Source organism: Charadrius vociferus, unplaced genomic scaffold (assembly GCF_000708025.1).
Source record: "Charadrius vociferus isolate BGI_N301 unplaced genomic scaffold, ASM70802v2 scaffold71, whole genome shotgun sequence".
Lineage (NCBI taxonomy): Eukaryota > Metazoa > Chordata > Aves > Charadriiformes > Charadriidae > Charadrius > Charadrius vociferus.
Window position 1 is genome coordinate 1,996,313 of NW_009647032.1, and position 26,216 is coordinate 2,022,528.

The 26,216-nt window shown below is 43.5% G+C and overlaps 1 protein-coding gene across 1 annotated transcript in view; it reads right to left on the minus strand.

The window, feature by feature from the left end:
- The window catches only part of PRR5L (proline rich 5 like), a 33,097-nt gene extending 8,515 nt beyond the window's left edge, over positions 1-24,582 (minus strand). Inside the window, exons 1-5 of the mRNA XM_009895593.1 lie at positions 24,413-24,582; positions 22,925-23,005; positions 19,393-19,441; positions 6,543-6,600; positions 2,891-2,982 (exon numbers count right to left, since the gene is read on the minus strand). Of these exons, the coding sequence (XP_009893895.1) occupies positions 2,891-2,982; positions 6,543-6,600; positions 19,393-19,441; positions 22,925-23,005; positions 24,413-24,582 (450 nt within the window). The remainder of the gene's footprint in view (positions 1-2,890; positions 2,983-6,542; positions 6,601-19,392; positions 19,442-22,924; positions 23,006-24,412) is intronic.
- Positions 24,583-26,216: the final 1,634 nt, after the last annotated feature.

Consider the following 26,216-nt stretch of genomic DNA (forward strand, 5'->3'; position numbering starts at 1 on the left):
TAGTCTGTGTTGGATCCTCTTTTTGCTCAACATCTGTACTTCAGGCCTTGCCAATATGACAAAAAATCCACAATTCAGTCCGTTACAGACTTCAGGATTTAGGCTAGAGCAAAGCTAGAAAGACTGCTTGTACCAAACATCATTTAAAAAAGCAACAGCTTTAATTTCCACTGCAAGGCACTCCATGTCATCCCAGTTGCATTTTACTATCAACAAAACAAGTGAGCAGGATTAACAGATGAAGATATAATATTTCCCAGCATATTTAAAAACAGGTAGTGGTCTGGTGTTACTGTCTTTCCCTTAATGTCCACATGACTTTCTCTTGTCTCACTGCAGCTTAACAGCAGAAATTTTTTTCACAGCCCTGCCCAGCACTTTCCAGCCTGAAGAGTTTCCCTTGTTCTTGCCAGTGTGTTAATCTCTGCCCCACAGTCTGTTTGGGAACCATTTAATGGTCTCCATAGCACACTCAACATGGCAAATATTTAGCTGGAAGGAATTAACAGCAGTTAATCATTAATTCATAATGGGTTTAATGTCATAATTAACAGCATCATCAATATGTAAATACGAATTAAAGCAACTAGTCTGGAGGGCAGCTTGGCCATAATAAAAGCACTTTGCTGTTTTCACACTGCGTGTTTAGAATCACAGAGGTGTAGAAAAGACTGGTACATATCTCTGAACTATATTTCAACGGCTGCATGCTTTTTATTTATACCATGCAGTTTAGTCCCATTAACTTCATACCCCATTTCAAAACACAAACATCTTGCTGTGCCAAACAAAACAAGATTTGCTATTCTTTTTCCACACCAAGTAGTTACATCAACAGCTGCAACTATACAAAAACCAGTGACCTCTTGACATAGTTTCCCTCTGTACAGCAATTTAACCAACTTGGCTGCTTAAAGGTCATATTTCTGCAACAGCTATGAGCCTCTGGTTTAAACTTAGCTGAGATAGGAAGTTACTTCTAGCTACTACCTTCAGTAACATACGCTCACACATTTGGCTGACTTACTTTCATTCTGAATGGACAGTTGCTGGGATCACAGAAGAGCACAACAAAATAATCATGTTGACATTTGCAGCAAAGGACAGGGAACCAACAACAAATTGACTTTCCCATCTATCGGAGTAGCACATGGAGAACTGCGATTTGGTGAAAGAGATTTGCTAGACGAGCTGTCTTCACATGTGGTGACACACCATATAAATAGGTACTTACAGTTCCCTATTTGTAGGAGGAGTCAAATCTTGTTATTAGGGCACTAGCCTGGGATAAGAGCAATTTCTTATTTCTTGCTGCACCAGCAAATCTTTCTGTTGTAGCCTAGGGCAGCTTATTCAGAGTCAAATTCTTGGATGTGCTTAGGTGGTTTAAATCCATACAGTTGTGCAGGACTTAGGTGCCTACTAAGCTTTAAATATGCTGTTTGTTACCTTGAAGTTCCGCATCCATAAAATGGCAATACTTCCCTAACTTCATAGCTTCTATGAAATATTTTTGAGTGACTCAGGTATTATGACAAGACAAATACAGTAAGAAAGTTATCCTTTCAAAGAATCTCAACATCCCATAGTCACACTTTCACCACTACCACCAAGTTACTTCTAAAAGCTGCACCCACTGTGCAGTAACTTTTGTTCAGTTTCTCATTAGAGACGTTTAATAGCAGGGAAGTAGATTTTTCAGATAAGTGGCAGAATTATTAGCATCAGTGGGTATGAGACACTGTTAGCTCAGCTGTTTCCACAGTGCACAGATAGCTGCAATGTGGACAAGCCCCTGCCGAAATAGCTTAGGTCACTCCCTGACTGACAATTAGTTGCAAAAGGAGAGAAAGGGAGGATATTATAACTGCACCGTTTTACCTGCCAAACACCTACCTTTAAGCATCTGCAGCAAGGAAAGAATAAAAATAAACACAGTAGAAAGGTTAGTGTCTGTCTTTACAGAAGTCCTTTCTCTTTTAGGAAATGCCAGCTTTAATAAGATTAGAGGAAAAGGGCAACTGAGATTTACCTGCCGCCTTTCAAACAATAGAAGGGAAGAACAATTTTAAAAGGCTCTGGAAAGCATGTCTTGTGGAAAAGGCAAAAGTCAAGAGGAGGAGACTAGCATTTCCAAGATCATCAGTCTCCTCATGAGGTACATTTTTCTTTTCCTCTGATGGAAAAGAAGATCAAAATAGGCTGGGGAGGTAATTGGATTGCTCATATGGAAACCCTGACTAAAACAACATTAAAAAATGATACAGCTCAACACTTCTGACGGGACACTCAGCTTTCAAAATACCCAGTGTAAAAAGGTTTTGCATGAAGTTGTTCATTCATCCTCTACCCATAGATTTACTTGTCTCCTTATTAAAGCTTTAAAAAACCCAAGAGAGCATTTTCGAAAGGCACAACTGGAACCTAAACACTAAGTAGTTAGGGTGAGATAAACACATTTGCTTCTGATCTAGTCTTCAGATTTGTCCCTCTGAAGACAAGTTGTCAGTGTTGTCATCTGTACCAACTGAGTCCCAGGTATTTAAAAATGGAAGAATTATAAACACAAATGGCCCAGAGCTTCAGTCTAGACAGGGTACAGTCCAATAGTTTTAAGGGTCAAGCTTAGCTAAGCACGGAGAGAGGGTAGACACATTGGAATAAATTCACCCCAAAACACTGTGCTTGCCCAGTAGATTTTAGCAGTCCTTACACAGTTAAAGCTGAATTGGGCAAACTGTAATTCCTCCCAGATTTAGTTGAAAGATTTTGAGATCTTTTTAGCCACTGGCCAAACAGTGCTGCTGAAACAGAAAAGAAGTTTCCACATGCTGTTAGCAGACATTGAAGTTACGTTGCTTCACCTGACTGAAGACTGAATAAAGATTACCTGGACTGGGTAGAATATTGCCTGGAGTGTAGGAAGAGTCTCTGTAAAATAGTGGTCCCAGATTTCACACAGGACATCAATGCGATCCTCGCCTAAAAAAACATGACAGGGACACCTTTAGCAACAGGGTCACTAAAATAAAGTTGAATTTTCCCACTAGTCTGTAATTCCCCAAATAAGAGATACAAACGCACCCTTCTCATTCAGTTTCTGTCCAAAACTGGACATCACTCAGCTAAGCATCACCTTAACTGACAGAGACACAAGGCTGTGACCATAAATTGCTGTCACTTACTGCAAAGAAGACAGCTCTATACAAAACATGAGACCAATTCCAGCGGAATAGTGATGCTTCTCTTCAACTGGAGGCTTTAACTCCACCACAAAGGATTGTGTAATCTCACAGCTCACAGTTATCATGCTCAGCTAGCATGGAAGCATGGCCGCACATGAGCAGCTGAATCTGAAAACCAGCAGATCACAGCCAACAACAACTGTTCTGCAGTAACTGAGTCAGGAGAAACCATTTACAAGAGCTGGGCCCCCTCCAGCATCCTCCCACTCCCAAGTACAGATGCAGCAGTCCAGACCCTGATGAGCCCACAATCCCACCATGCTCCTTTCAAACGTGGCATTTGGGAGGGTTCCCAAATAAAATCCACTTGTGGCCAACCACATATGACTCCGATTCAAACAAACATCCCCAAATGTAAGTGGGTTATTTAAAATGAAGGCAGTCTAAGTTATGCAACTTGTGATTCCCGCGACAGGAATACAACTGTGGTCAAAATCCTATTATTAACAAAAAATGTTTTACTGAATATAATTGTTTGAATAGACATTTTAAATTATGCTCATAGGCTTGACTTACAGAGCTGTGCGTTCCTCAGCATTTGGGCCCGAATCCTCTAAGGTTTTTTAGGAGATTTTTCCCATCCCAAAGGCCAAAGGTTTACAATGCTTTTTCAAGTTTTAGAGACATTCCCCAGAAATTTCAGGTAAAATACAGACCCAGATTTAGTAACACAAGTTTCTGACAAAAAGGATTTTCCAGGATACATTCCACGGAGCCTCAGCTGGAACTCACAAGCAGTCAAGACTCAAGGAGCAGTAACAGAAGATGGCTGCTTAAAACAGCTTTGAAGGCTCAGCCTCGAAGTGACTAAAGGCTCTACATGAGGAACTGGAACATACGTAAAACTGCAACTCAAAGGAGTCTTATCGCTGTATACTGAAGTGCTTTCCCCATCTGGAGACTTCCACGTGGGCATTCACTGTGCTGACCCATGGGTTGTGCTGCTTAAGACACAACCAGAGAGCAGAGACCCAGCAGGACCAGCACCTGCAGACATTTCCTTTCAAGCAGAGAGCCCACCGACTATCACAGGAGGGTTCAGAGGGAGGCTTCACCATGTCAGGTATGACGCCGGCTTCAAAACTGGAACTGCAGGCAGACAAGCACCTACCCACCACTCCCATAACAGCTACCTATTACCAGAAACTGCCAACAGTAAGTGAAAAAGACAACAGGAAACAGACTAATTGAATGTTTACATTTTTCCCTCCCCTGCCTCCTCCCCAGGACTGCAACAAACCTACATATTATGAAAGAAACGTGCCCATGAGTCATCTCCTGCAGAGATGCCAGCCTGCATGGGCAAAGGGGCTCCAGTATCACTTCAAACTAGGGTCAAAAAAATGAGGCATAGGAAGAGGGTTTTGCTGTCTGCCTGGGAAACTTCATTTTATCCCAACTACCTGAGCAGCTGCAAATGACTCCTGGGCAGCTCTCAGCTTCTTACAGACTGGAACTCAATTTTGATAATGCTAAAACAGATACTGGAATAGTTTTATAGGAATATAGAAAACAAAACCTGTGGTAAGCTGTGCAGCACTCGTTCTGAAGAGCTGACAGTGCCAGGGCAGGTACCCACATTTGGGAAAATGCATGAGTCTGCCTTTTTTCCTCCCTTGCATGGCCAATGCCAAAGAAGCATGCACCAAGCAGGAGGCTGGCAACTGCACAGCTCCATCAGGGTCCAAGTTGTACAGCCTGCTGGCCGGGTGGAGAAGTCACTTGGTGAAGAACGGTGTGGAGGAACCAGCATCAGCAATCATGCGAGATTGTAAGCGTCTCTCGGCATTTAATGACCCAGATACAGCAAGTGGGGGATTAGCAAGGGATCTTTCCTACAGGCTACAAAACTGGGTCAAATCAACCAGCAGCCTAGTTTTGAATGACATGTGCTCTAGACAGCTTGCTCTGCTTGAGCAAACTGTTAATAAACGTAACTAACTCCCCACACATCCAACACTGAGAGTTGCTGCACCACGCTGGCCTTTGTCAACAGGCTCTGCAGTAGCAAGCGTCTGTACCCCAGTGGTTTGAACAGAACTTCACATGTGATCAACTTTTTTCCTGACAGATTTCATTCCCACCCAAGTGACTGTTTTTTCTTTAAATTTACACAAAGCCTGTTAGTTCAGGTCTCAAGAGCATGCCACAGTAACCAAAATCATGCTTACATCAAGCTGCAAATCACATTGAGAAATAAAAGGCAGAAGGCAGCTCTCAGCAGTTTTGCAACAGGATCCACATCCAGCCCAGAACTGCTTTGAGCCCAGGTTCAACTGCCACACAAGACCCATGTTCCTGTTCTCACGATGGGGATGTGGCTGGTGGGAGTGTTGCAGCTACATGGCTATTCCGGGTTGGGGCAATCCCAAGCACAAATACAGGCTTGACGGGGAATGGATGGAGAGCAGCCCTGAGGAGAAGGACCTGGCTGTGCTGATTGACCAGAAGCTCAGCATGAGCCAGCAATGTGTGATCACAGCTTAGAAGGCCAACTGTATCCTGGGCTGCATCAAAAGAAATGTGGCCAGCAGGTCAAGGGAGGTGATTCTGCCCCTCTACTCCACTCTCGTCAGACCCCACCTGGAGTACTACGTACAGCTTTGGGGTCTTCAGCACAAGAAGGACGGGGACCTGTTGGAGTATGTCCAGAGGCGGGCCACGAGGATGATCTGAGGGTTGGAGCACCTCTCCTATGAGGAGAGGCTGAGAGAGTTGGGGCTGTTCAGCCTGGAGAAGAGAAGGCTCCGGGGAGATCTTACTGCTGCCTTCCAGTACCTAAAGGGGGCCTACAGGAGAGCTGGGGAAACTACTACTACTACTTGGGTATGTAGTGACAGGACGAGGGGGGAATGGCTATAAACTGGAAGAGGGCAGGTTTAGATGAAACATTAGGAAGAAGTTTTTCACTTTAAGGGTGGTAAGGCGCTGGAACAGGTTGCCCAGAGAAGTTGTTGAGGCCCCATCTCTGGACATGTTCAAGGCCAGGCTGTACGTGGCCTTGGGCAACCTGGTCTAGTGGGAGGTGTCCCTGTCTATGGCAGGGGGGTTGGAACTTGATGATCTTCAAGGTCCCTTCCAACCTAAACCATTCTATGATTCTATGATTCTGTTCAAAAAACCCGTCATCCCTTAAGCCTCACAAGGGCCGCAGTGCAACCTGGCTCCCAAAAGGTTGTGTGGCACCCTAAGACAGTACTCGAAAGGGCTGTATACTTTCCAGACATGCAAATCATCTTGTCTGACCAAACATCAAAGCACAACTCCCTTCCAACACAGGTTTCTTACTATACTTGCCTTCACACAGCTTAACCTTCTCCTCTATAAACAGCAGGCCTTTCACAAGGAGCTGGTTCTGCCAAGAGAGAAAAGAGACATGCATTTGCCTTTTCTGAGATTTGAAATAAACATGGAACAATAATTTTTTTCAGATGTTATCCACTTTGCATGCAGTTGTCTAAAGATTAGTCATATCATAGTACTTTCTCCCAGCATCACCACCAGATCTGGTCTCACTGCGAGTGTTGTACATTAACCCCCTTCCGTTCAGCCAGACATGAGAACACAACAGACACAGCAGATAGTAGAAACACTTGCCAGAAATGGGAAGCAAGGACCTGTCCTGGGTCACAGGGAGGGAGGCAAGAAAATAAAATGGTTCTTAACATAAGAGTGCAGCCACATAAGCTATGCCTCAGTCATGATGGAGGTGATCAAAGGGCCAAATGCTACCAAAACGTCCCATACTCTTCTTCCTTTGCACTAGTTCAGTGCTCGCCTGACTGCAGAGTAAGACAATTCAGCTCCCTAACCATTAGTTCTCTATTCCTACCTATTTTCTTTCTATGAGGCTATTGGGGGTTTTTTGCTATATTGAGCAGTTGAATCACCTCAGTATGCAGTCTCAAGCTGCAGGAGAAGCGGCAGGCGCTAGTCTTTCTAGGTAAGTATCATGGACCAGACATCAAGATATTGATGTGTCTGTTTGCAGTTCAGGACATCTAAATATCTGATAAGCTTTCTGTTCAAATTTCCCCAAACATAAGAACAACACCTACATTTTTGTTATCACAACAGCACTAGCAGAATCAGTTATTCCAAAAAGCTCTGAGAATCCCAGAGAAAGGAGCTGATATCACCACATAGCATGCTATTACTGCATCCTAAAAGGTTCAGTCCTACCACAAAGATGGATAATAAAGCCTTCTGTCCCTCTGAAAGGATTCCATATTAGGGTAGCACACAATATTCAGACACGACCACCCCACCCCTAATATGTTCATCCTCCAGCTTTTGTTTTTAACGGGTCAAAGTTGTATCTTTCTACCTTCCATCAACTGAGGAGCAAGGCACATTTTTTTTCACTCCCAATGGACACTGCTGTTACACCACTGTCTGGACACCACCATGGCCTCCTGATGAGCCGCCGTACCACACACCGGCCCTTGTGCTGCTGCTCTGGATGACAGACCTGCCTCCTGTAACCACATACCAGGCTGGCTCATTAATGACACACACAAGCAGGTAACTGTGTAACCCACCCCAAGCAAAGAGAACAGCACACCTCTGCATCCTCCCTACAATAAGACGCAATACTAAACTGGGGTACTGTTGAAGGGAGTAAAAAGAAGGAAACATTCCTTTGTGACATCTCTGCTTGTACTTGTACTTCACTTTCCAGAACAAAAGAAAAACTTGCCACTCAGGAGTCCTACTTGTTAGCACCAAACATAATTGAATGTGTTGAAAAGGAAGGTCTCTTCCTTAAATAATATGTAGTTAATCAGATTCCAGAAGTCTTTTGCGACGAGGTTGAGGCTGAGGGACTGAAGAGACCTACCAGTAAGGAAACATCTCTGGATGCGGATGCTTTGTCCTGGTGGAGAATTTATATTGGATAAGAAACTGGCTGGATGCTTGCACTCAAAGAGTTGTGGCCAATGGCTCGATGTCCAAGTGGAAACCAGTGACAAGTCGCATTCCCCAGGGGTCAGTACTGGTACCACTGCTGTTCTACATCTTCCTCAGGGACGTGGAGAGTGGGATTGAGTGCACGCTCAGCAAGTTTGATGACGACACCAAGCTGTGTGGAACGGTGGACACGCTGAAGGGGAGGGATGCCATCCAGAGGGACCTGGACAGGCTTGGGAGGTGGGCCTATGCAAACCTCATGAAGTTCAACAAGGCCAAGGGCTAGGCCCTTGTGGCAATCCCAAGCACAAATACAGGCTGGGTGGAGAATGGATTGAGAGCAGCCCTGAGAAAGACTTTTGGGTGTTGGTTGATGAGAAGCACAACATGAGCCTGAAATGTGCGCTTGCATCCCAGAAAGCCAGGTGCATCTTGGGCTGCATCAAAAGAAATGTGGCCAGCAAGTCAAGGGAGGTGATTCTGCCCCTCTGCTCCACTCTCGTGAGACCCCACCTGGAGTACTGCATCCAGCTTTGGGGTCTTCAGCACAAGAAGGACATGGACCTGTTGGAGTGGGTCCAGAGGAGAGCCACAAAGATGATCCGAGGGCTGGAGCACCTCTCCTGTGAAGACAGGCTGAGAGAGTCAGGTTTGTACAGCCTGGAGAAGAGAAGGCTCTGGGGAGACCTCCTAGTGGCCTTTCGGTATCGGAAGGGGGCCTACAAGAAAGCCAGAGAGGGCATGTAGTGATAGGATGAAGGGTAATGGTTTTAAACTGGAAGAGGGCAGGTTTAGGTTAGATATTAGGAAGAAATTTTTCACTACAAGGTTGGTGAGGCACTAGAACAGGCTGCCCAGAGAAGTTGTTGGGGCCCCATCCCTGGAAGTGTCCAAGGCCAGGTTGGATGGAGCTTTGAGTAACCTGGTGTAGTGGGAGGTGTCTCTACCATGGCAGAGGGGTGGAACTAGATGATCTTTAAGGTTCTTTCCAGCCTAAACCATTCTATAAGTCTATGGTTCTAGATTCAAAAAGCTGTCGGGTAGGAAAATACTACTGAAACTAACAAAATCAGGGGCTGAGTTCATGAAACAACTTCTTTGGAATCTCATCTCATGCAAGGCGAGCTCTGAGAGTCTTTGGGGCTGAGTGCCATGGCAATACCTTTTTTCCACTGGCATCTTTGTCAATATTTTTTCCACTGGCATCTTTGTCAATATTTCAGCAAAAAAGGGCTGGAAGAAAGAACAAGCAATACACGCTCACCAGCTGTCTCACATGCTATGGGCAGTAGGAGGAACTTCATGAAAAGTTTCATATCATGTCAAGACAGGACTGTATGGACACACTGCATGGTGTGAAAGTAGTGTGGTGTTATACAACAGAGAGGAAATGGGTACTTTTCCTTGGCTGTTGTCCCATCTCATGGCTACTTCATCCATATTAAAACATTAACTCATGTTTTGCTTCAATAGCTTACTTGTCTTAAATGAACCACATGTAAACATTTTTGAGATACTGTTTAAAAAAAAAAAAAAAAAACCCTGAATCCCCTAATGTGTATCCAGAGTTCAGTGATGACATAAGGAGGAATGGCCATCCAAATCACTAGTGGTAAGCTCTGCTAGTAGCAATAACGGTTAAATATTGTATAGTGCATACAAGGGAAAAATAATTAATGTTCATGCTTGTAATTAAGGTAATTTGGCCCTTCTGGCAAATGGCTTTTTTTCAGAATTAAACCAAAAAGTATTTAGACCGGTCTTATTCCCAAAATAATGTAGAATTTAGGTTCCTTTTAAATTAGTTACACAGCAAAACCAGAGCATTTTAGGAGCAGCTTATGGAATGAAACTCTATTATTTGAGCTGCCCATCCAAGTCACAAGACTTTGACCTTTAGGTCTAGCAGAGTGCAAAAGCAATCCTATCCGTGCAGTACAGTCAAGCTATAAACAACTCTACTATTAACCAATACCAGGAATTTCAGCACAGGAATCAAAGTTGACTTCAACAGTCCTGTTTGTCAGAGGAACATGCTAAAATTGCTATTCTGCACACAGGTGACCATGTGGCAACAGGAATCCGAAGCGCATTTGCGTGTGACCTTCTGAACCTGCTCACAAACAGTGTACAAATGGCTCTCATCAACTGCACTTGAAAAGCTGTGGATGACAACAGGTGAAAAGCAGAGCTCTGGCAATACTGCAGACAGCACAGCAGCTGCTTCTAGGCCTCACGTAGTGCACGGCTGTCAATTTAGGAGGGTACACTTTGGTCTTTGCTGACTCCTTCCAAGACATGGGTGCCTACCCAGGTTAGCAGGAGTGGAGGGACCTCTAGCAGGACATCCACCGCTGAGGGCCTGGCAGCTTGTGCTGCCTCCATGACCTGTGGTATCTCACCCTGCTTACACAACAGCTTACTCAGTTTTAGCCAAAAAGCCATACGTTTATTCTGGGGGAAAAAAAAAAAGTCCACTTTCTGCAGTTTTTTGGACGCTGGAATTCCCCCCAATAAAATAATTTGATTTTTTTCTTCCTGCAGGAGCCTATTTTCTGATTTATTCATTGTCACCAACATGACAAAAGGCTGCCAAATGAAGCTGCAGGAAGTAAAGGGAACTTGTCAGTGAGAAATGTTGTCAGTGAGAAATATTTAATGGTTGGGGGAGCTTTGTCTAGGGTTCAGTCCTCAGTCGCCATGAGTGTTAGGGTTGAATCAGAAAGCCAGAGTTCACACCAGAGTGCAGGAGGAACAGGGCTGCCAAAGGATGGGTAACCTGCAAAAACAATGTGCCTCGGAGACGCTTTTCACCTGGGCAATGACAACTGCAATTAGCAAGTTGGATAAATAAGTTCACATGATGAAAAAAAAAAATTGCAACCATTCAAAACATTGTTATCAACTAATGGAAGGTGACTATTTGGCAAAGATTCTCTAGCAGAAATCAAGACTTTGGAGGGAAATATTAAGTTCTCCATTCAAATTTTAGATTTGTTCAGCAGAAATAAATGACTACACATGTCAGGCTCTGGACAACAACAACAACAAAAAATACTTTCCAGGAAAAAACAAACAATGTAAAAAAAAGAGGGAGGGAGAAATCTAGAATGGAAAAAATTATGAGGGGAAAAAACCCCAAAACCCACTTAACAGTAAATATTTTTCTGCCTGAACAATAAGATAATGTTTGGAGTGATATTGCACTTAAATCCTTCCAAATGCTTTCAGTTTATTGAGAAAGTACTTCTTTATTTTTCAACGTATAGCTCAAGGTAATTACCTCTCCTATATAGTGCAGGGAAAATTTACAGCTAGTCTTTAATACTGCGTCATTTTAAACTACTATATAATAAAAAAGTATATACACATAGGCATATGATGGTGTCACGCTTATTTTCTTGTGTTTCTTTCAAGAAATATGAATTCCTTCTCTATCTCCACTAAGTCATTAGGTTTCAATTTACATATGCTTCCTGAGCACTGTGGGTACAATTTTCCAGCTACTTTGCTTATAAGTTAGTATTATTGATGCTTTCTACTTTCAGAGATTTTTTTTTTTATTTTACAGTTATGTCAGCAAACAAAATACGCATTTGTACACCTTAATGGGCAGCACAGTTCTATCATCTATTAAAAACAGATATATTAAGCATTACCTTGTATTAAAGAACTTAAAAAGCTCTTATGAACGTATTATTAGTAATTCTATGTGCTAAATATATTGCATCATCTCATTCTTAAGGTTTCTAAAAAAAAAAAAAAAAAAGCTTATCTTCATATAGTTACTGCAGGTGTTTCAATTATTATCCTCTCAAATTCTCCCTTTTCCTGTGGAACAGAGAGACTTTTCTTTGAAAAAAAAAACAACAGCGACACTTCATTTCCCTTCTCCCCATCTTAAAAATATCTGGAAATTTTACTTACAGATCAGTAAAGTCTGCTAAAGTCACAGGCTTAGAAATGGAGTCAATCTGAACATTACCCCCTCAGATCAAGCCACACAGATAATTTTTCATTAAAAAACCCTACTGGGTTTGATGACAGCTCAACACAATCTAATAAATGAAGCAAGCAAGACCAGATAAAGACTCGCACCAAGTGAGATGGAAGGGTGCATTTATTTGAAAAAGTTCAGCTGACACCTTCTGTCTCTTTGCAATTGCAGCTGACCTGGGTGCTTGGGGAGACAATTATTCCCTCCCCTCCCCAAATCCGCTTTCCCTGGATCTCCAGGGTGAAGTCCTCACTCTGCTGCTGGAACACCATGGGCTGCTATACACTCATTGCAGGTGCTGCAAACCTGTCCTTACTCTCACTACAGTGAAGCATGCACTGCCGAGAAACAAAAGCCCTGATTCAGCCCCCCCCACATATACACGCAGTTGAGAAATTTGGAGAGACATGTTCTGCAGCAGATAGAAGTGAGCTAGTGAAATCTCACAGGTTGAAACCCTCCCTACTTGTCTCAGTGCAGTAGCTGTTTCAGGTATAGCACCAAGAAGTGCAGCTAAGAGAAAGCCTGTAAGTTTTCAAATGCCCTGAGTTTTGGAAGACAGGATTCAAAGCTTCAGAAAAATCACTTTTCATTTTTCCTCAGCAAAGACCCTCCTATAACGTGCGTATGCTCGCTACTCTTTCAAAGCAAGCTGTGCTGAAATCATTTGGAATAAAAAAAAAACCTGAAGGCAGTCACACATCATGCTGTAAAACACAGACACTTTCCAGGTAATTCTTTCTTTTTCCCGGCACAGATATTTTCCCCTTCCCCTCCACTGCTAGGGAAATTGAGATGAGTTTCTCCATCCGTACCCAAAGGAGTAATTCCAGTTCCCCCAGCACAATGACTGAAGGTGCAAGCTGTCCCAGATGCAACAGCTGGGGCTCCTCTCTCAAACCAGCAGTGCCAGGCACCTTCTCACTCCCTCCACCTTGTCAGCAGCTAGTCATCCCCAATGGGGGCCATGGAGGCCCTTCCTGCGTGGGATTCTGCTACAATCTGGGCAAAATGGCAAGCATCTGACTTTGCCAGAGGCAAAGCAGATGTTGCCTGTCGGGAGCACTCTGCCAACAGCACAGTTGCAGCAATAGCCTCTGGGCAGAACCAACAGGAAGGATTTTGGCTCGATAGCACAGCTTGCTCTGCTGTACATTCAAGCACAAGGGTGGTGAAAAGCAGCTAAGTAGTTTTGGCGGGGGGGGTGGGGAGTTTTCATGAACACACATTTAATTACAGACAAATTTTGTTTTTCTTGCATGTCTCCAAGCCGAACACGGCCAGTATGCCTTTAAAAAGCCACATTAAAATTAACAAATTAAAACTAGTTCATCAAACAGAAACATAAGCTTGGAACAGGAGTAAACTGATCCAGAGCAAACTCAAAATAATTGATCCCATTTTGCTGGGTAAAAAAATCAGTTATTCTTCTACACATTTACAGAATTTCTTAAATGCAGCCCCCTCCCCTAGTCAATTGAGGCTGTGTGTTCTAGTGTTAAATCCCATTTTTACAGGCTCTGCAAGCACATAGCCACTGTTTCTTGGATAAGCTGATGTTAATTTGAGAAAAAAAAAAAAAAAAAAAGCATCAACCAAACTTACTTGGCAAGGATTTTCTACAAAGTTGTTGCCAGTTGCACACAAACACCTACTTACTTCTTGGCAGTGTTTTACAAAATGCAAATCTGTGTGAGCTGCAGCATCTGATACCTGGACCTTACTCCCCCCCATCCTTTCTTTTTTTTCCTCTAGAAAGAGGCGAAATAGTGACAGAAGCAGAGAGACCATTTTGATCCTACATAGAGAACAAATTGATCCTGTTGACAAATATGAAATAACAACCTAAAATGACTCTTCTAGAGACAGCTGTGTTCAAAGCAGATAAAAAAGAAAGCCCACTTAAAGAGAGAAAGTAAGAGGGAGAGTAAGGAGAGAAGACCAGGCAGAGCGAGTAGGCAGCACTGCTCTGATCTAGACCACAACGTGACAGTGAGGCAGCAGCTGTGGGAAAATCCGTCAGCCGTGCCCCCAGCTCTGCACTGCTGAGTCACCACTCCAAGTGGGAGCCCTGCTTAGCCAGGGCATGGTACACAGACCCACGCTATGCTTTCAGCAATAGCAGCCAGGCACCATTTCAAGTCAACCACGCACGTCTACAGAGCCGATGCCTACAGAGGCCTGAAAGCAGGTGTCCCGGCTGCTGCTGCCACCCAAGACTAGGTCCTCTGCTCGACTCGCAGTAACGGGGCTGAGCTGCCGGGTGACCCCATCTGTGATAACGAAGCTGGGCAGTTGCTATGGAGTCTCTGGAGCTACTCCATGAAAACTCAGCACTAGAAAGTGCCAGATGAAGCAGAAATAATTAGCTGACCTGCATCAACAGGGGTTCCCAGCCAGCGAGGAGAGAAATACAATAATAAAGACCAGCTTGACCCAAAAGACTATTGCAGACATACAGCTGAGCTCTGCAAATCACACAAGTGTGAATTCTCTCCCCTTGTGTGGTGGCCGAGTTGCTGCAGTCCCTGGCAGCAGGCATGAGAGAGCACCTGGCCAGAGAAGAGCTAGCGCTGCCTTTATCCAGCAATAACCATCACTCCAAGAACCTACACAACAATTTCCTTCCCTTGCTACGAAGCAGGTAGAAGTAGAAACCTGGTGCCAAGGAAAGAAATGTCACACGCACCAGGTTTTTTTCTTTGATTAAGCAGGAGAGAGGGACAGAAGACATTTTCTGCTATTAGTGTGGCTTAACAAAGCAGCCTTTCAAAGGCTGAGAGATGCTGGATAGGCTGGAGCCCCAGAAAGGCATGCAGCAGGGGACTTAAGCAAAAGCTTTATGGTGCCACAGTAGAGCGAGGAGTTTATGTTGCCCCTACCACTGCAGCTGCATTGCACAGCTGGCTAACTTATAGCGAGGGGGACTCTGACCGCAGGAAGGTTCACCAGTCCCACTCCTGACTGCCTTAAAGGGAGGGGACAAAATCAATTTTGGCTTGGATCCAGGCTTGCCTCATCACTGCTGCTGCTTACTTTCGCAGCTCTCCATTATCGTTTTGCTATTTTGACTTTGCTTGACTCCCCAGCAACATTGGTGCTCTCATGTTGCGGTTTCTATGGTTTTGCATGCACGCAGAAAGCTGGGCCTAATTCTGAGTCAGGACTTGTTGCCTCCCATGGCTCTCCACTGCAGCAGGCTGGAAATTGTGTAACAGCTTCACTTCTGGTTTTAAGACATCAATGCTCTCATTGGATTAAATGAGGAAACACAGTCCACTCGCCATCCCTCACCTACCAGCTCTGCCAGTGCAGGCAGCGGACATCAGGCTGGAGAGGCATCAAGTCTGGGCATCTGACTTTCTGCATTTGCAGCTTGTGGGTGCTGGGAGAAGTTACAGTGCCTGGGAAGGGATGGGGTGTCTCCGCCTTGGGAGGAGACAGTTTGGAGTTAATATGCATAGACCTGGCAGTTCTGCTAAAGTGGTTAGCTGTGAAATATCTAGCATTTCCATTTTCCCCTGTGAGTTTCAAGATTAACAAGCCCCCAAAGAGTGAAAAGAAACAGCTCATCCTTTCCAAAGGTTTTGTTTCAGGCTGTTTGCAGAATCAGGAAGATAATGCATCAATTTATCAACACCCACAAATTTTATATTTCAAAAATTTTCTCCACAACTCTTCAGACAGCATGAAAATGAAGGGAGCTTATCTGAAAAATCTTACAGCTCCCTGAGAGAAGTCCCAATCACCAATACACCCTGTTCCTCCAAATCCCAGCCTCTTACCTTCTGGTGTCATAGGATTCCTCCCTGTTGTGGTTCAGCTGACCACCAGAGAACTAACCCAGCAGTGAGAACAGATGGAGCCCTGATGGGTTACCAAGCAGAGGGCACGAAGTGCACCTTTTCAGCAGCAGGAAACTATCAGATCAGTTCATGGGCAAAGCCAAAAAGCCATTACTAGAAAACCTGGAGCAGGAAGCATTGCTTTAAGGCAGATCTGCAGCAAATATTTTAAGTCCCAACTATCTGGCATTTACACTCAGACTCCAATCCAAGAAGATTGCTTGTATATATAATAGGGTTGCTAGAGCAGCAAATTTATAAACACAAATCTCCTTTAGAATGAAACATCTGAATTCCCACCGAAACCCTTACAGGAATTACATTTCTTTTTCAAATACAAACCAGACTCAGTAACTCTGGTATGATGATGATTTGGTAGCAGAGAAAGACTGCCCAAACCCCAACCGTTTCCTAAACATTCCTTTAGCAACTTCAGGAGCTAAAAACTGGTAATTTGCATGAGTGCTGATGAAAAAGACTTGTGAGTAATCAAGCCAAATTGATCACAAAGGTAGATTTGTCTCACTATAAAAGCTCTGCTCCGTTTTAGTTTTAAATATTCATTGCTTAGAAAACATGTGCGTATGAAATACATGTAATGTAAGAGCCAGAACTCTTAAAACAATGGAAAATTTAATTTAAGAATTATCTTAGTAGCTGTGGCTACTAAGTGCTGTGGCATAAGAAATAGAAAACATTTAAGTGAATTTATCACATCTATATATTACATGATGCAGTTAGTTGCTGGTACAATATTTAAAACTGCTTGGTTACACATGAGAGCAGATCTTTCAGGGTCCGTTTCAAGCTAAGAGAACAGTAAACTCAGTTCTCAGGATAGCTTTTCAGTGGGCTTTAACAGATGTAGGAGAAAGTCGCTGACAAAACATGCACTTCCACTCCACTCCCCATCCTGGTGACCTGTCCCCATCACCTCCCCCACATCAGAGGTGATGAGAACAACAAGTCAAAGGAAGTAGTTGAAAACTTTATTTTTTATTTTTCCACAATTTTTTTTTCTTTCGAAGTTATTTTTCAGCCAAACCAACAGCCTGATTTAACTCTGCTCATTTTGGTGGGAGCAGTATTGCCATAAATCAGCTGGCATCAGCAGTGAAACTGAACGACGGACAAATGGATTAATGTTGTCAGCCCTTCTTTGGCACATGAGTGGTCCTTCCCCACTCTACAGCCGGAGGATTTTTGAGTAAAGACATTCAGGAGGGAGTAGTAACTTTTATCACTGCCATGTGCTGTCAGTCTAGAATCAGAAATAAGTCTGCATCTTAGCTTACAGTGGGGAAAAAAGCTCATTTCCTACAATAGCCTTTATCTCACAGTTTGTCTTATGGCTTGCCAGCACCAAGAGTTTTACTTCAGGCTAAGTCTGATGGATGCCAAGTTATTCTTTTAACATTGAGCAAAAAAATCCCAGAAATTAAATTTGAGTCCCAGTGGCTTCAGTGGGAGAACAGCAGCTGCAGGTGAACTGGTACGTATATGCTGAGGTATTTGCACAAGTGTGAACAGACAGACTGACAGAAAAACAAACTCAGAGGTGAGCGCACCCAAGCCCTTGCACTGCACTCTCTCCGAGGCAAAGGCCACCACTCTCGGCTGTAGTGCAGTGCTGAGTACCTACATTGCGATTGTGGCCTGTGGCTGAAGTAGTACCGCCCTGTCATTAGGGTGAAAGAGCACAGTTTTTGCTCCTGCTTTTGCAGAAACAGTGCTGGTGATCACATCCTTCTCCCAGAACAAGATCAGATGCTCTCGACTTGCTAAGAGGGATGCAACACAGATATCCAACCTCCAGCAGTGAGCAGGCTGTAGTCTAAGCACTCTTCAGTCATCAGCTCTACTGCTAAGACATCTAAGGAGTCTCAGCTAATACCAGTAGCCCTGGTGTGACTGTGACAGGCTTCAGGTTTACAGCCTGGAGGAAGAGAACACATCCAAACCCCAGCACTGGGAGCCATCTGGTCCCCAGCAGTCGTCAGCTCTTCTTGCGCAGCGACAAGATGCAGCTGTGTCTTAGTGCTGGAACCCACCCAGGCCTCTTTCAGTACACTCTGAGTTTTCAAAACCAGGTAACAGTCATACATCAGCATCTCACATCCCTCAGGACCGAGCTCAGCTCCATGCTCCGTTCAGGCTTACGGGTACATGAAGTTGCCCCTGGACATTTTCTGCTTATTCCAGCCTTGCACACCGTGCCTAACACTGTAGTACCTGGGTACCTGATCAAGATCTTTCAAATTTCAATTTGTCACATATATTTAGTTGCAAACTGTTTGCCTGTTTTTAAATTAGCAGGAGCAGTAGCAGATTTCCACTTAAGCAAGGCACTTTGTGCTATGGGCTCGCAGCCTTTCCATCGGGCTGCCACCACCCTTCTCACAGTCTAGGAAATGTCCCAGCAGCCACCTCTTTCCAGTAAATCACTTGTGCAAATAGCATCTAAAGAAGTGAAACATAACTACCCCTGGGGCAGGAGTTTGCTTCTCAGTTGATAGTACAGCATGGGGGATTTTTTTTTAAGTCATGTAATCTAATACTGATAAGAAACAACACTAATCTTTTTTTTTTTCCCTTTCCAAGCTGCTAGCACAGTATGCAGCAGCAGCAGCGACTTCAGAAAGTACTGAAATTTCCTCTCTCTTTCTCTCTAAGGCAAGAAAACCCTCTTGGTTTTGGCAGCTGCCTCCTTTTCTTTAATCAACACTACACTGAACAACTTACATCACTGAAAGCCATCAGTGCTCTCTCAAAATCATCCAACACACTTTCATGTGGTTACATTTGAACCTCTATCTGGACAGTATCAGTAAAAGGCAATATTACTTATTCATATTCGTAATTGATTAGGCCTTCCCTCATCCTTTGTCTTTTGCTTTTTCGCAGGTTGCATTTATATTTGTGGGACTAAAAGGCAAACAGTACCCAGGTTGATTTCCTGCTGATACAGACTTCCTTCTCTGCCCCCACTAAAACAGACAGCCGTTATCTTTTCTCTTCCTCTTTGCTGGCTCCTGTATAGAAAACCTACTCCTGAATTCTCTATACTAGAGAAACAGGGTGAAAAAAACTGGGAAAAAGTATCCCATCTTATTTAAAAAGTTCAGGTGAATTCCTTCTTGGCCTTTGAGGGGCTACAAGCATAATTTCTTAAGCGCAAAGGAAGATTATCTTTATTTTAGCTTATACACCCATGATTACTCCCAAGGCTATATGGCCCACATTAAAAAAGTCCAGTACCTCCATCACCTTTTGTAGCAAAACAAAAAATGAAAATTGTAGCCTACGTGCATGTAAAAAGGGGTCCTAATTTTTTCATAGGCTAAAAAGCTTAAGAGGGCAAACCTCAAAACAAAACAAGCAAATAATGTAATACCTGAAAGTAGTCTGTGATGAAGGATCCAAGTTCACTCTTCAGCAGCCGTCTGTAGACAGAAGGAATGCAGCCATGAAGTAACAGCCATTGCTGATCATTTCTTACAGGTATATCTGCACTTTACTACCAGTCATACCAAAGAAACATGAGTATATGCAAATGCGTCATTTGGCCACAGTTAGATTTCTTTTTCACTTAGGTATATATTCTATAAATGCCCACAAAGATTGTTCTCAAATTATGAAGGAATGAAATGCTTTCCCTGAAGTCCTCTATAAGCCACACACAGAGAACAAACAAAAAAGTGTTTACCCCCCTGAATGAACAGAAAGTTGGGGAGACAATTTGAAGTTATTTAGCTTGAAATCCATCATTTTTTCTGCTTTTTGTTTTAAAAAAGATGCCTTTCACGTCACTGAAAATAGCACATCTCTCTAACACTGTACTTCCTTTTCTCTTGGAAGTAGAAGGTGGGAGGATAAGGAGAGAAGCAATGAAGTAAACACACAAGCAGAAGCTGCGGCTTCCCCATGACTACTGCATTTGAAAGAAAAAAAAAAAAGGCATATTTTTCAAGAAAGAAATTCTAGAAATTTAACAAGAGGTGTTTTAAATACATGCAGGCAGAAGCCACTCTAAACAAGTATTTCTGGTAAAAACTGTTGGATTTTAAACCAGGCTGTGGTAAAAGTTTTAAATTCCAATACATATTTATACTTCAAAACTCTAATATAAAAATCAGGATTGTTTTACATCAGAAGAAGCGTTAAAAGAACCCAGCTCTCAAAGTTCAGAGCATTTGCACTTTCAGCTTTCAGTGACTGCAAGCATAAATTCTGTAGCAGCAAATTCTGCCTAAAATTTAAAAGGAAACCAACACTTTCCACTGCAAAACATTGCAATTTTTTTCTGTTCTAAGAGTTTTGCTTTTCACCAACATTACATATAACCAAGAGTGCTCAAAAATGGCATTTGAATCAGGGTCCGTCCAGTTCTCAGGTTGGGATCTTACTAACAAACCACACCACTTTTTCCTAATCTTTGCTGAAAGTTGATTTTGACAGCAACCTTCCTCCCTAACCGTTTTGTAATACTTCTACATTTATTCACATGCCAATGTGTTTTTACTCTCGCTCTCTCAGAGCAGTTATATTCGCCCCACCCATCTCAAAGCACAGTTTATTTCTATGAGATGGGTAAACCAGATAAGTCTTTGGGGACCCGTTTGCCAGAAGCTCTTCCACTGGCTTCAGCAGAATCCAGGCGGCTCTCCACCACCTGATTGAGAAGCCCAAGGCAGGACTTCGCCTCACGCAGGCAGACGAGCAACCAGAGGCTTGCACCTTAGAGAGAACCCAAGGGAGAGGTGGGTATCCTCCTAATCACAGCCAGGTCACCTCCTGCTTCCTGAAATCCTGTCTCCGATGGCATTTCTTACATTTCCTCTTGCTGTGACAGCTGACTTTCAGAGCAGTAGAAAACAAAAAAAAAAGTATCCAGCGAGATGATATCAAATCACAGCAAGATAAAAACTTGGTGGCAGCAACCCAGAGCAAAACGTTGCCACCTGCTTGTCTCCTGGTCCTGTCACTACTGTCCTACTTCAAAACTCTCATGCGTTTCCCACTGTCAAATAACTACGCACTGTGTATAATCTGTGAGTCTCTTAAAGCACTACATTTGCTGACTTCCATCAAGGAGCAGAAGGGAGAACTACAAACAAGGAAAATGCATCAGCTTGACCTAATGGCACAAAAGAGTTGGCCATCTGACAGGTCTGGCTTTTTGCCTAGTGTCAAGCTAGAGACTCGCCTCGCACACAACAATGTGTTGGAGCTACATCCAAAGTCACAGTTGAGAGGCTTCAGGTGTGCATAAAAACATACAGGCAAATGCATGTCCTTTGCTCCTTAGGTGGACATTAAGGAGCTACTTGAACATTAAAGTGATCTATTTAGAGAACGACATTTGGAGATGTAACCAATGCTCAGGGCAGGAACATTAATCATGTATTTCAAGGTGAGTGCTTCCAAGTGCTGCCTGGGAGTGCCTGTCCATGGAAGAGGTCATTTCCCCTGCCACCTTCAGCACTGCTTACAAAGCATACACAGTTCACAAAGAATTTCCTGTTCTTCGTCTGGCTCTCAGCAGTCTAGATTCACTTCACTAACGAATATGAAGAGAGCATGGTCCAGCCATTGGGGCCAAGTCCATTGAAAACGGCTACTCGGCCTGGTGTCCTTCCTCCCCACAAGGCTGGGAAGGAGCACCTGCTTGCACTGTGGGGGGGAAGCAGGCTGCAGCCACCACGGTGGGCAACAGCCTGGCAGATGAGTCACAAAACCCAAAGCCAGTCCCCGAGTCTGCCAACAGGCTGTGGGTTAGGGTATTTCCAAAGTCTTACAACATTTGTTTTTCTTTTCATATACAGAAATATTCATCCCATGGAGAATTAAGACTGCTCCAAGTACTTAAACCCAACTTGAACACTTCTGACCTGAGCACACTAAAATACCATTAAAGCATGAGACACTCAGCTCCCAAAAAGAATTATATTAAACTTTCACCTTTGGGACCAGACCAAGTAGCACAGAGTCTAGCGCCCTGCAAGCTGCATGTATGTTGAAAGTAGGGAAAGGGGTAGTTTAGACTGCTACTTAGTACATGCTTAGCCCAAATTGCCATTTGAATCTTGGGGCTCAGGAAAAGTGCAATAGGGATGAGGGGGGGAGCATATCAAAGGAGAAGCAGAGACCTATAGGACAGCATTCATGATGAATGAATATGGATGTAGTGGGAAAGAGGGAGGGAGGAGGAACTACATCGATGAGCTCTGACAACACTCCTCTTAGCAGCACTTGGAACCAAAGCAAGAACACATTGTTCTTTATCTGCTCTACAGTCCTATCTATTGCTAACCAAACTTTCCAAATAATCAAAATGAAACCACAGATAATCATGAAACCTGCTTTAAAAAAAAATGGTACTTCTAATTCTCACTAGTATCAGTGTTAGAAAACATTTGTTAGGCTTTTAGGTTTTTTATCATTAGGGTTTGTATTTTCATGTCTTGCTCTGCAATTATCATGTGAACATTCAGCTTTCAAATGAAATGCTGTGTTTTGCTTTCATTTTAAACACTCCATGGTTCTGAGAAGCTTGGGTTTAGAAAAGAGATGTTACTACCATTACAAATGCCCTGATCAAAATGTGTAAAGAACAGCCAGAAGAGGCAAACTCCCTAGGAAGGGACAAAATCCTTATAATCCAAGTCAAGACACCTTCTGTCCTTGTCCAAGCTACACATCCACACAAGTCAGAGAAACATTATCCAAGTGTCCATGCCATTCACTCCACCCAGTAGCAAAAAAGAAGTAAGTTAGCCTGAAACCCCAAAGTTATGCTTAAGTTTGCTTCAACCCTTGCTCCTCCCACCAATATCCTCTAACTGCGGTTCTGTAGGGGAACAAAACCAAGCAAACACCAAACAAGCAGCAACAAAAATCCCTTTTCATGCATTTCAGCAACCTACCTGATATTTTCATTGAGGGTGTAAAGTTCGTTGCTCTGCAAGCCTCCCCCTTTGAACACATTTATCACTGCTGTTTGAACACTGCCAAAAAAGAAATGAGACAGTACAACATCCATAAATAACAGCCACCAGTATGATTTAACACAGAGCGCAATGTGAGCTAGCTGCCAAAAGCTGAGTGGTTATAATGGGGTAGAGAGGTTAATTGCACTTAAATGCTTCCACTCCTTCTCCCCTGGAAATCACCACACTTATTTACCTACATCTCTCATGGGAGACAGAGCAGAACCAGCCTCAAGTTGTGCCTAGAGTAAGCAAGGGAAAATCATTACAGGGACACTGTTCACAAACAACACATTCACACCAGATATATCTTTAACACAATTGTTTAGGGGATCTCTGCTGTGTGCTGGCAGGCTAGTTGCTATGAGGAGACATAGATTTTGGGCAATATCTGCCAAACACATCACATTGCATTATCCAGTGCTAATCTAGCAGGAACCACCAACCTGCAGCGTCTGGCAGAACCCTGGCTGTGATGGAAGACATTATGCAGCCAGCATCATCTCAGTCAGACCCAACTTTAAGCCCTGTTACTGCTTGTAAGATGCAGTTGGAGGATCTTCTAACTCATACTTCTCTCACCAGCACAGAGGAAATCATAAAGTGACAGCACACAAGATGTTTTAGCAAGTTTAAAGGCTTGCTATGGCTAACAAGAGGAGGTATCATTCACTTAACAGGCATTCCCTTCTGTGTGCCAGTTATGGCATTTTCACACTTCACAGACCTCAGCTCACTGTCCTGGCACAAAACTGCCACATTTTTGCTAGGCTATCTTTGTGTGACATTAGTAAACTGAGCTAGGTCAGCAAGAGAAAGGGGTCTGCGGAGCACAGAGATGGTGCCAGGTGGCAGAAGGGAAGATGGGAGCACCCACTTTTGGTAGCAGCAGACCATCAGTTCAGATCAGGAAATCTCACTCTTCACCCTACACGTTGTTTTTCCAGTTGCCATTGTTGCATGACACTCACTGCAGACAGGATTTGACTGTCAATAGGAAATGCTGGTAGAAGCCACAAGCTTAGCAGTTGTCAGAGGAACTTGACTGTGGTAAAAGCTTCATAATATGCAAATAATGTCTGTTGTGGATTAAGAAACTGGCCTTTATTACAGTACAAGGAATGTGTTTTCCTAACTGGTACTGAAAAGATGCAACTGTTAACAAAGAGCAATTCTGTTTTACTTCAAGACAGTACCTCTGAACAACATTGGCCAAAACCAAGGCTGAACACTACTAGGTCTAATTTTTTCACCTCCATGGAGGCTTTCAATGACAGCAAAACTTGGGCATGCCAAAAGTTCATTCAAGTTATAAATGGATGAGCTCAGCCATAAACAAGCTTAGCCAACAAAGATCAGACACGCACGGCCTTTATTGCGGAGCTGCTGCAGGGCAAGAGCTCAGCCCAGGCGGGTCCTGCTCACCTGTTCCAGGCAGAGTTGGAGCTAAGCTGCAGAGCCTGCCGGGCTGCCTGGAACCGTGGCAGGTCACTGAGGACCGGGGAGCTCATGAAGCGAGGCCGGGGCCGTCTGAACGAACCCATCTTGTGGATCTGGAGAGCAAAGGACGGAGCTACAGTGAACCCTCCAGTCATAGGGCCAGGTGGAGTAGAGCAGGGCTGTCAGAAAGTCTCTTCTCTTGAAGGTCCGAGAGTCAATCTCAGTGATGTCAACAAGTCTTTAAACCCAAGGACTCAGCCTGAAGCAAAAACAAAGAAGCAGCCGTGAACTAGTAGTTCCCCACAGCACCAGGTTGTGACATGGACACACATTGCAAGACGATGAAGGAATTGAAGCAGTCCTGCAAAGCAAATAGAAAGGAAAAGCGCAAGACGGAGAAGGGAGGGGTGATAATATCCTATCCCATAAACAGCAGATTTGGGCAAATCTTCTGGAGTTCTTCAATAGCAGCCCCCTTTCCCACCTTCCCCCTTAAATAAGGACCCAACACAGACAGCCAGAAATACAAGCACAGTCTTTCTTTCCATTCCAATTAGCAGAGATGCAAGAACAGAGGTGCCTAAACCCTTCTGCCAGAGGCACTTTACAAATACCTTTAAATACAGTTAGCCATTCAGCCTGTATAAAATAGTAGAAACTGGAGAAAGAGAAAAGAAAACTATTTCACCAGAAAGGAACAAAAGATGAACAGTGGAAGAAAAGATGAACAGACAAACACAATGTTGGTTTGTTTTTTTTTTTTTGAGAAGTGTTGTGCAAGGGAATAAACCCACTCGTTATCAGTCCATTACAAAAAGGATAGAATAGGGAGCTTCTGCAAAAGAGGTCTGACAACCAGATATTTTAAGAGTAAGCAGGACTTTTATGTTTGTTTTGTTTTCTACAGAATGAGAAGTAATTGCTAGGCGAAATACAAAATGCCCGTATTTTCCACTCTGATCATCATCTCCATATAGATGAATATGTAGCCCCAAGTAAACCACAGAAATAGAGTAAGTTAGCTTGGATAAAAACCACAAAAAAACTTTGGCAAAGCTTCTGTACTTTGAAATCTTCCCACTTCAGACAAGCAGTAGATGTAGTTAGCAGTTTGGAGAACGGAGATGTGGGAGAACGGAGAGAGGAGGAAAAAAACTCAACCAAACAAAAAAGTTGTGTAACAACGGCACATGGAAGATGTCAAGCAAAATCTTCTCTTTTCCACTACATTTTCAGCTTGAGGTGAGAAGAAAGACGATCAGCCAAAGAAATGTTGCATATCTGCACAGTGCTTTTAATTTGACTAGTGCTCAGCTTCAGGAAACTCCACTCCCCAAACGATAATTAACTCTTTTACATGTAAAAGAACAGCTTTCTTCCCACCCAGTCAGCCTCATTTCATGCTGAGCTCACTTTGCTACCCCGCCTCCACATGGCCTTGACAGGTTCTGATCAACCACCATGAAGCCCTTGCAAGCCCTTGCTGTGCCACATACACCAGGCGCCCTGCTGCTGAGGAAGTTAAAAGGAGAAAACACAGAGAAAACCCCTCATTTTTTAGGCAGTGAAACATGCACTACTATCATTCTTGGTGTTATTCAAGAAATTAATACAGTTGTTATTCCCCCACAAGCTAAATACAATTTGCACAGATCTTTGTGGAACTGGAACATGGCTACAAGTGCAACTTTTTTCTGACTTTAGACAACTCCTGGCTGTCTTTAGAGATGACAAAGCCCAGACAGTCTTTCATGACATGAGCTTAGCCCTGACTGTTGTTGCTTTGAAA